This window comes from Sapajus apella, unplaced genomic scaffold (genome assembly GCF_009761245.1).
Source record: "Sapajus apella isolate SASKATOON/1434 unplaced genomic scaffold, GSC_monkey_1.0 scaffold15, whole genome shotgun sequence".
In the NCBI taxonomy this organism is placed as follows: Eukaryota; Metazoa; Chordata; class Mammalia; order Primates; family Cebidae; genus Sapajus; species Sapajus apella.
The window spans coordinates 16,766,846-16,782,810 of NW_022436955.1; the positions used below are offsets into that span (position 1 = coordinate 16,766,846).

The following is a 15,965-nucleotide window of genomic DNA, read 5'->3' on the forward strand; positions in this document are numbered from 1 at the left end:
GGAGTTTCGCCCTTGTAACCCAGGCTGGAGTGCAATGGCGCGATCTCGGCTCACTGCAACCTCCGCCTCCCGGGTTCAGGCAATTCTCCTGCCCCAGCCTCCTGAGTAGCTGGGATTACAGGCACGCGCCACCATGCCCAGCTAATTTTTTGTAGTTTTAGTAGAGATGGGGTTTCACCATGTTGACCAGTATGGTCTCTATCTCTTGACCTCGTGATCCACCCGCCTCGGCCTCCCACAGTGCTGGGATTACAGGCTTGAGCCACCGCGCCCGGCCATAACCATTCTTATACACATCATATGTATGTACATTTATGTGTATGTGTGCAGATATACATATGTTTAATATCTCTTGGGTAAATATTTAAAAGTAGAATTGCTGAGTCACAGAGTCATCATATGCTTAACTTGGTAAGAAACTTCCAAATGGTTTTCTAAAGTGGTTGAACCATTTTATTTATATTCCCACCAGCAATGAATGTATGAAACTTCATATTGTCATCAGCTCTTGGTCATGTCCTTCTTTTAATTTTAGCCATTCTACTTGGTATAAAGTGGCATCTTATTTTGGTTTTAATTTGCATTTTTCTAATAACTAATGATGTTGAGTGTCTTTTCATGTGCTTTTGTCCATTTGATGTCTTTTTTTCTGAAGTACATGTTTAAGTCTTTTGCCTATTCTTTATGGGATATTTTATCATTTTATTATTGACTTCTGAACATTTTATACCAAAATTTTAAGATTTTAGACTAAATGGAAAAGTTTATTGAAAAAGTTTAACAGAATCAATAATTAAAAACCTGTCCCCCTTTTAAAAGGTGAGGTAGTTTTAAAAAATACATTCTTTATATAAGCCTTTCAGAAATAATTATTGTGAATGTTTTCTCACGGTCAGTGGATTGCCTTTTTAATTTTCTTGATGTCTTTTCATTACCAGAACAATTTAATTTTGATGAAGTACAATTTATCAATTTTAACTTTATAGCTAGTATGGTATTTCTTCCTAAGCCTATTTTCTAAATATGTGTGGCATTATTGAACTACAGGTGAATTTTGTATGCCGAGCTTTTATCTACAGACCTTGCTAAATTTACTTCTGATTTATATGTAGATGATTTTGGATTTTGTGTATACACAATCAGGTCATCTGCAAATAATAATAGTTTTTATTTTTTTTCAAATCTTATGCTCTTCATTTCTTATTCTTTCTTCCACAGGCTAGACATTTAGTACGCTGTTTATTGGAAGTAACGATAGCAAACATCTTTCTCTTGTTCGCAGTCTCAAAAGAGAAGTGCTCAGTATTTCATCATTTAGTATGACATTCGCTATAGGTTTTTAGTGGGTACTCTATCAGGTTAAAAAAATTTCCTTCTATCTCTAGGTTTCTAAGGCTTTTCATCTTGAATGGATGTTTAATTTTATCAAATATTCTGCCTTTGTTGACATGATTGATGGTACATTATTTCACCTTTATTCTTCTAATGCTATGATTGATTTTGAAATGCTAAATTCCTGCTGTGTTCTGGGATAAACTCAAGTTTTGTATATTATAATTTTAATAAATCATTGAATTATATTTGCTAATATTTTGTTCAAGAGTTTGGTATCCAAATTCATGAGAAAGATTGGCCTGTAATTTTCTGTTCATGTAATGCCCTTGTCAGAACAAAACAAATTGGTCTCATAAAACAAGTTGGAAATTGTTCTCTCCTTTTAATTCTCTATAGAAATTCTTTTAAAGATTCATGTTATTTCTTCCTTAAATAATTGAAAGTTTTATTCTTCAAGCCATTTTTTTAACCTCACTTTTTAAAAGGTGGACAGGTTTTTAATTATTGATTCTGTTAAACTTTTTCAATAAACTTTTCCATTTAATCTAAAATCTTAAGATTTTGGCATAAAATTGTTCAGGACCTTTCCTAATCTTTGTTTGCTATAAGATCCTTAGTGATTATTGATAATTTGTATCCTCCTCTTTTTTTCCTTGATTTATATTTTCAGGGCGCTGTCAGTTTTCTTAGTTTATTCAAAGAACCACCTCTTAGTTGATTATCTTTAGTGTTCACTTCTCAATTTCATTGATTTCTGCTCTTCATTTTTTCAATCCTACTTTCTTTAGGCTTGATTTGTAATGATTTTTCTAAATCTTAACAGGGATGCTTAGAATGTTGATTTTCAACCTTTCTTTTTATAAATACATGCATTTAAGACAATACATTTCCTCTAAAATTGACTTAATTTCTTCAGTCTATGTTTTTACATATTTTTTCTTAATACTTGATTTAAAATATTTTAGAATTTACATTTTTATTTATTTTTTGACCCATGGGCTATTTAGCAATGTGTTGATGAATGTTCAAACATTAGGGAATTTTCTAGGTTTCTTGGTTATTGATTTCTTGCTTAATCCTGTCAGAGACAGAAAACAAGTTCTATATGATTTCAGGCCTTGAAATGAGTTGAGACTTACATTACAACCCAAAATATATTCCATTTTGATAAATATTCCCTGTGTACTCGAAAAGGGTATACCTTCCATAAATGTCAATTAGGTCACATTTGTTAATAATAATGCCATTCAATCTATATCTTTACTAATCTTTTGTCTCCTTGTTTTATCAGTTATTGGAAGATGTAATTAAAATCCACAATTCGACTTAGGTATTTCTCTTTTTTGGTGCTAACAATTTTCATTTTATATATTTTAAGGCCATGATACTTGGTGTATACACATGTAGGATTATTATAACGTCCTTTTGAATTAACCATTTTATCATTATAAAACATCTCTTAATCTTTAATAAGATTTATGACACTGAAGTCTACTCAATCTGATATTTACACAACATAGAAGCTTTCTTTTGATTAGTGTGGGCATAGTGCAATCTGTTCATCCTTTTACTTTCAACCCTTCTCACATTTAAAGTATGACATTTGGAAGCGTCACCAGTGAGGCTGATTATTAAATCTGGTCTGAAAAATCTTTGTCTTTTAATTGTACTAGTCAGTCATTTTATGTTAAATGCGCTTATGGATATATTTGAACCTCCTCTTTCACTATTAAGCAATTGTTCCCACTATGGTAAAATTATTACCTAAATTTCAGCCAAAAATCATTGTGTTACTGGTACTGATAGTGGATGAAGCTGAAGAAACATGTGCCTGCTAATAAATGTGATCAGTGATTTTCTGTCTGAATCTCCATATCTTTGTTGATTTTGCTTACATCCTACATCTTATATCCTTGTTTATTTCACTTATGTTAGTTGCTAAAACTAAGTATCAGAATGATTGTAGCCTTAGAATTACATTTGGGTCACTATGTCACATGATTTTAAGTCAGAAGTTTGAGAAAGAATGCAGCATAGTCAACCCTTATACTTTTATTAAAATAATTGTTGGTAAGCATGTTGTTTATTTCATCTGATCTCATTGTGGGTATTTTTAATACATGTGACACATGAGCAGTCTAACGTGGGTATAATGTATAAATAAACAACTCTACATATGTTGGGGTATAATTTCAAAAAATGATGCTGTTTGGTTGGGCTTTGAGTTCAACTGATTTAGAGTGCTTATAGATCAATAGAGTCAAAACTTGAGTGACACCTTCAGTGATAACCTCATCCAGCCCTTAGATTTTACAGATAGGGAAACTGAAGCCCTAAGGAATTAAGTGGCTCACCCAAGGCCCTAGAACTCATTAGAAGTCCAACTAGAAGTCCAGTTAGAAGCCAGACTCAGCCTCTTAACTCCTGAGCAGTGCCGTCTCACTACAGCAGGTCGCCTAATCTCCCATATGACTGTAAGGGCATTTTTGCTGTCTTGATCTGCTGCCTTTGAAATGCATCTGCATTTTCCCATTCTCCCTGGATCTCAATTTTACTTTTATATAAATATTTGGAATGACACCCATACTTACATATATACTGCATGCTAAAGGAAGATAGGTTGAACCACAATAAATATTTGTGTATTAAAATTTAGTCATTCATAGGAAAGTTGGTTTCTACCCACCGAGGTTCTGGTGTCACCTGTGGTGAACGAATAAAGTCATATTCTGAAGATTGCAGAGATAAACTGTCTTAGAGCATTTTTCCTTCCATGAAATGAACTGCTGCTAAGAATATGCTTTCAATCTTTATTGTGGGTTATTAATGACCAGAACCCATAACCTTCCATTAGTGAAAAATGCTAATAACTGCCTAAACACAATTAATCATGAAGCTTTTCCAAGCAGCCATGATCATTGGCTTTTCATTTCATTAAATAAACATCTGATTGAACTTTCTGCAGCTGTTTGAAATATGAATTTATTTAGGGAAGGAAATTTAACATGGGCTGTTGATGAGTCTTTTCTGCATAATTCCTAAAACAATGTTCCAGAAGGTGCAGCATTCACACTCCTCAGCAGGATGTAGTCAGTCACATTCCTAACAGTTGGTTTCTTCCTTCCATTTCTGGCCCTCCACTGGATATATTCTTGATTAAATGAAGCTAGGAGATTGCTTTGCTTTGTCTGACAACCTGAGTTTGAACCAGTACTCTAGCAATTAAGGAGACTGAATATAAAGTTTCTGCAGTATCTAATATGCTACCCATCAGTGTTCTGAACCAGAATTCTCCCCTCCTTTCTCTTCTCCTCTTTCTTCCTGTGGGTGCCTGCATGTCGTAAAATCAAGTTTACATAGTTGATTTTACCTGAGAATTGATTTAGTTGTCTTTTGTATTCTAGTCTAAAATTAAGAAAGAACTGATGCAATGTGATACTTTTATAAACTCATCCTTCCAGGAGAGATTAAAAATATAATTACTCAAGGCTACATTGATAACAACAAAACTTAAAACCAAAAGCAAATCCAAAACTGAATAAGTGGAAGTATCTTTTGACTCTGAAGAGACAAACAAATGGTTAATTGCTTAAGTTTTACGCTTTTCAGCTGAGTCTTGAGAAACTGAATATAATCCAAGGGTTCAAGGAGATATTACTATTCAGAATAGCATTTCAAAAAAGACATTTGAATAAAAGGGGAGAAAAAAAAGAAAAAGAAAAAAGACATTTGCATGGAAACTTTGGCTTCTAGAAAGGGTACCAGAAATAGTAGTGCAGCAGGGTTTCTTCTTCAGTGCCTGGTGAGGATGCTCATCTCACCTTTGAAGTGACATCAACCATCGGCATACTCAGGAAATAGAGTTGATGCATTTACTCAGCATTTTTAAAAGTATTATGTCTCTTACCAAAGAGAAGATACTTTAGGAGTCAGCAGTTGGCAAGTAACCTTTTTCCTCAAAGATGTGATAATGTGTTATTATTAAATATGCACCCAGTCATAATATTAGTGCTTCACATGGCAGCTTTATAGTAATTTACATATCTTACTCTAGTAAGCTTTCTAAAACCGTAATTTCCTTTTTTTCTCAAAAAGGCCAATAAAGGTATACCCAAATATAATATTGAGTGTGATATTGCTGCTTTGCTGTTGAAACTGCTAAATAATACCTATCTGAATCTATTAATGTCTATGCAAACTTACCCGCATCAACATTGTTTCAGTGGTGGGATTATTGTTAATTATACATGTGTGCTGTTATAATTAGAAAATCTAGCCAAACAGCTATTGTAAAAGAAGCAAGTGTTTTAACATGGTTTTAGAGGCAATGGAAACATTAGTTGACCTTGTTTTCTTTGTTCTTATTCCATAGCTTAGGACAGGGAGTAGCAGAAGTTAAGACATTCTGATTGTCAGAAATTTAAATGTTTAGGGAAGTGAGATAAGATTTCCATAAATTCATAGCAAGTGAAGACTTGCAAATTACCAGGTTTAGTATTTAAAGAGACATTTCTTTAACTCCCTTCATTTTAGTGATAAGTAAACTGAGGCCCAGAGATGTTAAATGACTTTTCACCTCCGTAAAGCTGGAATTTGAATCCAGGTCTTTGGGACTCCTTGAGGCCAGCACACTTTCTGCATCTTACACTGCCTTCTGTGCAGATTGAGAATACTGGTTTTGACATCGCCACTGACTTGCCGGGTGAGCCGTCAAGATGCGTAATTTAAGTTTCCTGAACAAAGAGCACTTCCAAAGAAGTTTGGTTCAGCAATGCACTACCATAGTGAATTTGACCCTCTTGTGACCAAGTGATGAAAAACTTTCCATCGACTTGTTAGTTCCCTGGAAAATCTATGGCTCCACTCATATATTTAATTTAGTGTCATCTGTTGTCTGAGAAACCAGAGTATGATGTGTATTGTGTATATAGTTAGCTTCACATTCATTTTCGTAAAATTAGTTTTGTTCATATTTGGTTTTACTTGATTGATGGTAGAAAAACTGGCAAAAGATAATGAGACCTTCCACAAAATATATCTGTACTGGAATGTAATAAAGGACTGTTCCTAAGCCCATCTATGATGATTGCAGCATGCAGCTCCAGAAACCAAAAAGGCACCAGTGTGGGAACAGGTCCTTCAAGGACACAAAAATGCTAATGTTGAGAAACAGCATCCCCATCCATTCCCGAGCACATGACACCACTTCCATCCTGTCAGTCTTCAAAGTAGCCAAGGGTTGGGGAACCTTTTTAAGGTTGTCTCTATAAAAGTAGATATTATAAAAACCAAGTACTTCAACAGCTTCGGGGATATGAGAAGAGTTACTGCTTCCTTCACTTTGTGGAGCTGATGAGTTTTGGAAGGTAGTGGTGAAAAAAATCAATATTAGATGATTCTTGAAAAAAATGATAGCTTTTGCTGTATTTCTGGGAAGGAAGACTTGCAGTGAGCAGTTCAAATTAATGGCATTAGTCTGTGACCCACAGGTTTGCGTGAAATAAGTCCTTCGATCTTTTATTCTCTTTAATTTTTTAAACAGTGAAATATTTCAGACAACCACAAAAGCACGGAGAGTAATATATCAACACCTGTTATATTTAACACATCTCAACCTTTTGCCTTACATATTTCTTTTTAGAGGTTTTATTTTTTTGGATAATCAAACTGATTACAGACCTGAAGCCACTTTGTTACCTTTTCTGATCTAATTCTCATATCTTGCTCCTCAGAGGAGTTGTACTGGGTGCATTTTAATGCTACTCCTACATATTTACTCTCCATAAACAAAATATAGTATTGTCTTGAGCAGTTTTAAACTTCACATAGATACTGTCATACATTAAAACGTGCGCTTTGAATGAAGAGACCCCCCATACAGGTTTTGTGTGAGCAACATGGCTGTTTATTCACCTGGGTGCAGGTGGGCTGAGGCTGAAAAGGGTGTCAGGGAAGGACGTTGGGATAGGAGTTGGTTTTATAGGTTGGGACAAATCTTTTTGGGAAGGGGCAGGGGTGTTACAGAGTAAGATTAATTACAGTGGTGGGGGTAGAGACAAGGAGTATCATTACCATAAATTCAGTTACAATGGCAGGTGAGGTAAGGAGGAAGAGTAGTTAAGATGGTAGGTTGGGTAGGAGAGATATTCACAGAGCAAGAACAGTTAAGATGGCAGGGTGGGGTGAGGAGTATTCACATTATCATAAGAACAGTTAGGATAGCAGGGTGAGTTGAGAAGCTTAATGTCTGGGGAAGCTCCGCTGGGCCATCAGGGATAATGGAAAACGTAATCAGCAGGCAGGACTTTAGACCTTCTGGGCCTGGGCTTGCACGTGGAGGCCTGACATCATACTGCACATATCATTCTCCAACTTGCGTTTTTCATTCAGTGTTGTTTTACAGATTTAAACATGTAGATACACATTGCTCTGATTCATTTTTTAAATGAATGTGCCACATTCCAGTATATAAAAATTGGATATTTACTTCTTTGCCATTACAAACAGTGCTGCATTGAACAACTTTGTACATTGTCTCCCTGGGCAACTGTGTGAGATTTTCCTTTGGGATAAATACCTACAAGTGCAACTGCTGGGGTATAGGGCAAAATTATCCTGAGCTTTACTGGATGCTAAATTGGCTTGTTAAGTTGTAACAATTTATACTTTCATCAGAAGTATACAAAAATTCTTTTTTCATATTTTTGCCAATATATTGCTGAAACAATATTATAAAACTGATTTTGTTTGTTAATATGATGGTCATGAAATGATATTTTATTTTATACATCTTTTATTACTAGTGCTATCTTGCAGCTGTACGTGTTTCTTGGAGGCCCTATATCCTTTTTACATTCAAGTTTTTGGATGGGTCATGTATTCATTTCTTTTGGATGAATTTCTTTTTCATTTTTGGGTAATCAAATTTCTTAGTTTTTAGAGGGATCTGGATTTTGAGTCATAGTTAGAAAACTTTTCCCTCTCTAAAGTTATGAAGAAATTCTCTTTTATATTGTTATATCTATGGCTTCATATTGAATGTTTAAATATTTGACTCACTTGATGTTTATTCTGTTGTAAGATGTGAGGTATGTTTTCTCATATGGCTCTGAAGTTGTCCTAACAATATTTGTTTTTGTTTGTTTTTTTCTTTTTTTACAAAGTTTGTCTTTCTACCAATAATTTGAGATACTGCCTTTATAATATACTAAATTCCAATGTGCATTGGGTCTGTTTTGGCTTTATTGTATTCCATTGATCTGTCTCTTCATGCACTGCTACCATGCTATTAATATTTTAATTACTGAGACTTTACTATATTTTAATTCTATCAATTTCATTTTATAGATTTTTAAAAATGCATTTTGAATTTTGTCAAATTCTTTTTCGGTATCAATGAAGATCATATCACTTTTTTCCTTAGATCTATTGCTACATAAACAGATTTCTAATAGTGGGACATTGTTATATTTCTGGAGTAAATTCCACTTGGTTATGAAGTATCATTCTTTTAATGTGCTGATATATTATGATTAGCCATTTTTATTCAGAAATTTTACATTGTTATTCAGAAGTGCAATTGGCCTATAGATTGGCCTATATCATTGTCATATCTTTATCAGATTTTAATAACAATGTTATACTGAAAAATACAGTATTGGAAATTAAGAACTAATTGTATGACTTTAGCAGCAAAATGGATATAGCAAAAGATAGGATTAGTGAACCTGAAGACAGAGCAATAGAAAATACTCAAATGGAAGCACAGAAAGAAATAGGAAAGAATGGGAAAAAAATAGAACAGAAAGAAAAACCCAAGTGGGACACAGTCAAAAGGTCAACATACATGTAACTGAAGTCTCAGAAGTAGAGGAGGAATAATAGGGTAAAAAATATTTTAAGTAATACTGGCTGAGAATTTTCCAGAAATGATGCATGACATTAATCCAGAGGCTTACAATACTCAGCAAGCCTGTGGTGGTACAGGTACAAAGAAAACCAAACTTAGGCATATGATGCTTAAATTGCTGAAATCTAAAGCAAAGAGAACATTATAAAAGTGCCCAGAGAAAAAAAGACATATTACCTTAACAGGAGCACTAGGAATACTGATGGCAAAATTTTCTGCTAAAATTATGGAAGCTGGAAGACAGTCAAATGGCATCGTTGAAGTACTGAAAGAAAACAATACTAGTAAAACGATTGAAAATGTCCTTAGAAAGTGAACACGAAAGATATTTGCAGACAGAAAAAAAGCTGGAAAATGTGTGTAGAACTCTTGAATCACATTGTTTTCACCTTCATCATATTGAAGATATCATTCCATTATCTTTTTAGTTTCCATTGTTTCAGTTCAAAAATTAGGTGCAATTCCAAGTGTGAATCCTTTAAAAATAATCCTTTTTTCTCTGGCTGCTTTCAGGATTTTTTCTTCGTCTTTGATTTTCTTCAGTTTCACTGCAATATATTTAGGTCTGATTTTCAAAAAAAAAAATTATGCCATTTGACTTTCACTGGCCTTTTGAACTGTGAACTGATATCTTTAATTCCAAACAAAATTCTTAGCCATCATCTTTTTGTAGGAAAAGATCGCCAGGGACAGACCTGTGTTACTTATAGTTAAATGATCACGGCCGGGCGCGGTGGCTCATGCCTGTAATCCCAGCACTTTGGGAGGCCGAGGCGGGTGGATCACGAGGTCAAGAGATCGAGACCATCCTGGTCAACATGGTGAAACCCCGTCTCAACCAAAAATACAAAAAATTAGCTGGGCACGGTGGTGCGTGCCTGTAATCCCAGCTACTAAGGAGGCTGAGGCAGGAGAATTGCCTGAACCCAGGAGGCGGAGGTTGCGGTGAGCCAAGATCGCGCCATTGCACTCCAGCCTGGGTACCAAGAATGAAACTCCGTCTCAAAAAAAAAAAAAAAAAAAAAAAAAGGATCACAAGCTTGCTTCGCTTTTTATACCCTGAGATTTGTGCCATGGATCAAATATTGAATTAAAGAAAACTGCAAACTGTGGTGGAGTAAAATAAAAATTGTTTAAGATCTGTAAAAGCAGAAATCAATTGGTAACAGGAGGCCTATGGTGAAGACGATCTGAGAGAACTTTATAACTGCAGAATGCTGTGGTGTGGTTGCGAGGCAGCAAAGACTACTTTGGTCTAGGATCTCTTCCCAGCATAGGGTTTGCTTGAGGGGCTCGTAAAGAGGGCTTGTGCAAGAACTCTGGAAAGGAATGTAAACCTCTGCTCACAAGACTCAGGAGGGTCTTTGCAAATGGGAGCTTGGGAAGCCGGAAAGCCTTGCAGGGCAGAGGTAACTGGAACGCCACAGGCTCTGCCTATGTTCTCAGAATGTGGAGTAATTCTGATTGCTGTGTCCACAATGTTCCGGAGATAAAAGCCCCTTGATACATTGTGTGTGGTCATACAGTATGGCGCCTTATCCGCTGTGCCTCTTTGCAGGTGCACCTGGATAGACAACGGGTGGTAAAACTCGGTGTACTTAGCACTTCTTAAAAGAACCGCGTTTGCTATTGAATGCTGCAGACACTTTCTCTTCCCCCCACCCCCATCTTCCTTCTCAACCGGCCTCCCCACAGCCTGCAAGATTAACAAGATAATATAACTAATAAAAGCCTGTGGAGCCCAGAGCCAATGCAGTTCACCCCAAGAGAGAGTGCATTGGCTCTCTGGACCCATGCTGTTGAATTCTACTTGTCTTTGTCTTACTTCTTTTCTCACTCGCTCGTCACCACCGGGACTGAGGGCACCGCTGTACAGAGCTGGGCTGGTTCCCAACACTTTTGAAATACTGTCTTTGCTTCGTTATCTCTTTCCTCTCCGTTTGAGTTTCCAATTCAATAGTTTTAGAACTTCTTACTTTATCTTCCTTGTATCTTATCCGCTGTATTTTCTCGTATATTTTTATTTCTTCATACTGCCTTTTGTAGTTTCTGAATTACCTTCCATTTCACTAATTTTTTATAAAATGTAATAAAATTATTTTATTAAAGATATTTTGAGTTGCTTATAATTTATGCTATTTATTTCTTTTTTGTGAAAAATGCTTTTATTCTGCAGAATTCAGTGAACAAATTAAACTACTATGAAGAGAGATATTCCAGGTAGGAAATTTTTCATAAAATTCCTAAATTTGGGATACTCATTTCTAAAAATGTGACCAAATATTTGCACTGAAAACATAGTAACAACTAAATTGCCAATTTTAAATTTCTGTCATAAATCAAGACCTTAATGTAATTTTCAGGAGTTCTATACACTTTTTTTCCTAAGATTTGTTGGCACATGTTTTTGAAGCAAATATAGCAATCAGGAGGTAATCTGCCCATTTTTATATTCCACATTAAATGCTGAATTTTCACCTGAGCATTATTATTTTGTTATGACTAGATTTTACAATCGTCATTGTGTAATAAATGCTTTGAAATTGATTCCAACAACAGATAGAATGTCTTTTATATTTTTATCTTTTTAAAAAACACTATAAAAATAGATTTTTAACTATTAGGAAAAAATACTTTTTCTCCATACCTCTTCTCATCTTGGGCATAGACATACATAATTTTTACATAGTTTTAATCAGGAACACGTATATTCTTTTTGTTTTCCATTTTTTCACTTAGCATAATTTCATAAATTTTGCTTCATATATTCATAATTTCCAGATGACTAAATTCTAGCAAAAAATTGGCATGAGCCAGATTGTCAGCATGCCCTCATAATTATAGTCTTAATAGCGACATAATATTCTAACACATTATATACCACAATTTAATTAGACACTTGTGATTAGTGAACATTTGTACTGATTTCTATTTTCTATTATAAATAACACTGCAGTATGTATGTATATATATATATATATATACACACACACACACACACACACACAGACATATATATGTATAATATATATACATAAATATATGCATATATATACATATATATGTATAATATATATACATAAATATATGCATATATGTACATATATATGTATAATATATTATACATATATATACTCATCATCTTTGGAGTATTTATTATTATTATACTTTAAGTTCTAAGGTACAAGTGCAGAATGTGCAGGTTTGTTACATAGGTATACATGTGCCATGGTGGTTTGCCACACCTATCAACCTGTGATCTACATTGGGAATTTCTCCTAATGCTATCCCTCCCCAAGATCCCTACTCACTGACAGGCCCCAGTGGGTGATGTTTCCCTCCTTGTGTCCATGTGTTCCCATTGTTCAACTCCCACTAATAAGTGAGAACGTGTGGTGTTTGGTTTCCTGTTCTCGTGTTAGTTTGCTGAGAATCATGGTTTCCAGCTTCATCCATGTCACTGCAAAGGGCATGAACTCATCCTTTGTTATGGCTGCATAGTATTCCATGGTGTGTACGTGCCAGATTTTCTTTATCCAGTCTGTCATTGATGGGCATTTAGGTTGGTTCCAAGTGTTTGTTATTGTGAATAGTGCAGCAGTAAACATATGTGTGCATGTGTCTTTATAGTAGAATGGTTTATAATCCTTTGGGCATATACCCACTAATGGAATTGCTAGCTCTAGATCCTTCAGGAGTTGCCACACTGTCTTCCACAATGGTTGTACTAATTTACACTCTCACCAACAGTGTAAAAGCTTTCCTATTTCTCCACATGCTCTCTAGCATCTGTTGTTTCCCAAGTTTTTAATGATCGCCATTCTAACTGGCGTGAGATGGTATCTCAGTGTGGTTTTGATTTGCATTTCACTAATGACCAGTGATGTTGAGCTTTTTTTCATATGTTTGTTGGCTGCATTTCTATAAGTCCTAGAATGTGGTTCTTCTCAAATTTTTTAAAGATTTTATTGATTTTCTATTTTCTACATATAGCTTCAACCTAATTCATTTGTTTCTTTAAATATACTATGTATAATTTGTTCATAGTTTCTATCTGATGATTCCTAGTGTCTGAAATTTTTGTAGGCCTATTTCCATTTTTCTTGTATTTGCTGGTTCCAACGCATGGAGTTTTATTTCCCTCCATTGCATCATTATGTTCTGGTTATGTGCTTTATAAGAAATGTTGAAAATTTTGAAACTTTGGATGCAAGTACCTTTATCCAAAAAGAAATGAGTTTCTTATGCCAAGTATCTCAGGGTATAACCAGTCAATCATTATAAATTCAAGGTTTGAAGTTATTTGCAAGACATAGGTAATTCCAGCATGATATTCAGCGCCGAACTAGGCTAATCTACTTCCAGTTTATATGCCTTCTTGAAGGCATAGCTCTTTGAGTATTAGCTTATTTGGGGGAGGGGTTTTCTCTTTGGTTTAAGCCAATTAACATATGAAAAGGTGTTCAATCCGTATTTAAGAGTATTCCAATTAAAGTTGCAATGAGTTTTCACTTATCAGATCGTTACATTTCACTCAAAGTTTAAAAGTTAACATGAGTGCATATCTTTTATTGGAAAGGATGTACATGAAAATATTGACAGTTCTTATCTCTAAAAAGCAGACCTGGATTTCGGTGAAGGGGAGAAATATATTTTATAATTTTTAATTTTGAAATTTTGACTATATAAGTTTTTTAAAATAAAAATTTTAGAATCAAATGCCTAGATTCTTACTTTTTCTTTCTTTGAGGAAAGTTTTTTCTGCATCCAAAGTTATGGAGCCTAAAGAACATTTAAAATGTATAAAGAGTTGTTGATTTCCTGGATGACTGGCTCATACAATAGTGAATGGAGCAGAAATGTCTGCCAAAAAATAAAATGCAAGTAATGATGCTTTAAAACTTTAGCAACACAGATCAACAAAGCATTCATAGTATTTCAATATTTATTTTTTCTATGTGATGTCAGAGTAATGCACCTACTGTGACATTGCAGAGATCAAATCGAAATAGTTTATAGGTTTGTGTCTTCTTGAAACTCACTTGTATACTTAGAATCAAGGTAATTGGTGCATCCTGCATAAAGTCAGGGGCTTAAATTGCCATACTGAATGAAGATGTTCCTAATATTTAAAAAACTTTAAATTTAAATATGATTTTTGTCTATTTTTGTTTTCTTTTTATATAGCCACTACCCAGGCATGTCAAGGGGGTGTGTGTGTGTGTGTGTGTGTGTGTGCACATGTGCACATGTGTGTGTGAGTGTGTGTGTGTGTGTGTGTGTGTGTGTGTGTTTTGTTTTGTTTTAATTGCTGTTTAGGGATGTGGTTTCTTTTAGTTTTCTATTTTTGAAGTTACTGAATTTTCCCGCCTGATCTCTATTCTCAAATGGACTTAAATTCTCTCATGCTGAGTAGCTCTTCTCAAGTATACTTGGTACAGCATTTTAAGAACCACAAATCAAGCTCATGCATGAGCTAAAGATGAGGCATAGAGTAAAATTCTAGAACTCGATTGCCCTCCTGGTCAGGCTGTAGGATTGAAAGCTATTTTCAAAGAAGAAAAAGTTTTGGAGTGCCCACAGCACCAATTCATATTTTATATATTTCTTACAATGACCAGCAAGATAGCTTCATTTTTCTATAACTGCACCAAGCATAATATTTAAGTTTACTGATTATATCTGATCTCTGGACTGATGGAGATTCAGTGGAAAGAATGAAATCCTGATGCTTATGCTATTTGGCCTAACTTCAGCTTGAAAAAAAGATAGCCTAGGAATGTCATTCTAGAATAAATCTTGAAGTTTGTTTGTGCTTTGTTAATTCCTAGGTGAAAAGGTGTTCGTAACTCTCTATGGAGCTGCCATAGACATGAATATAAGGCTGGATAAAAATTCCCTGACCATCGAGAAAACCTATATATCTCTGGCCAATCAGCGAACTATAACCATTCACAACCGCAGTAATATCATTGCCCATTTCCTGTGGAAGGTATTTGCTACCCAGCAAGAAGAGGACAGAGAAAAGTATAGGTTTGTAACAAAAATCACCTATATGCAGTAATTTGCAGTGGGGGAATGTAAAACTCAGTTATTATGAAAAACCAGTAAATTTTGTACTACGTTTTTAGCCAACTCAACCAATGTCACATTATTCTAACTTGGTTCTGGTGTAAGATCCTCTTTTGAAACTGTTCATTTGAACAACGTGAGCTGAGCTATGTGGAACAGAATATCCTTCCTGGGTTAATGTAACTTGGTTATAGTTTAGCAGTAATGGAATGCCTAGATTTTGAAGACCAAACCTATCATTCTTCATTTCAAATCAAATCCACCTCTCTCTATTACTTTTCATAAGCCTAACCAGGTTGATCAGGTGTTTTTTCTTTGTTTTGTTTGTTTGTTTGTTTTGAGGCAGAATCTTATACTGTCACCTGGGCTGGTGTGCAGTGGTGGGATCTCAGCTCACAGTAACCTCTCCCTCCTGGCTTCAAGCAATTCTCCTGCCTCAGCCTCCCAAGTAGCTAAGATTATAGGTGCCTGCCACCATGCTCAGCTAATCTTTTGTAATTTTAGTAGGGACAGGGTTTCACTATGTTGGCCAGACTGGTCTTGAACTCCTGGTCTTGTGATCTGCCCACCTTGGCCTCCCAAAGTGCTGGGATTACAGGCATGAGCCATGGTGCCTGGCCAGGTTGATCAGCTTTTATAAAGAGTTCCT

At 35.1% G+C, this 15,965-nt stretch overlaps 1 protein-coding gene across 3 annotated transcripts in view; it reads left to right on the top strand.

The window, feature by feature from the left end:
• HYDIN (HYDIN axonemal central pair apparatus protein) overlaps positions 1-15,965 on the top strand; it is a 432,426-nt gene that overhangs the window by 88,683 nt on the left and 327,778 nt on the right. For all 3 annotated transcript variants that reach the window (XM_032284417.1, XM_032284419.1, XM_032284418.1), the window contains one exon: positions 15,076-15,277. In XM_032284417.1, coding sequence (XP_032140308.1) covers positions 15,076-15,277 — 202 coding nt within the window. The remainder of the gene's footprint in view (positions 1-15,075; positions 15,278-15,965) is intronic.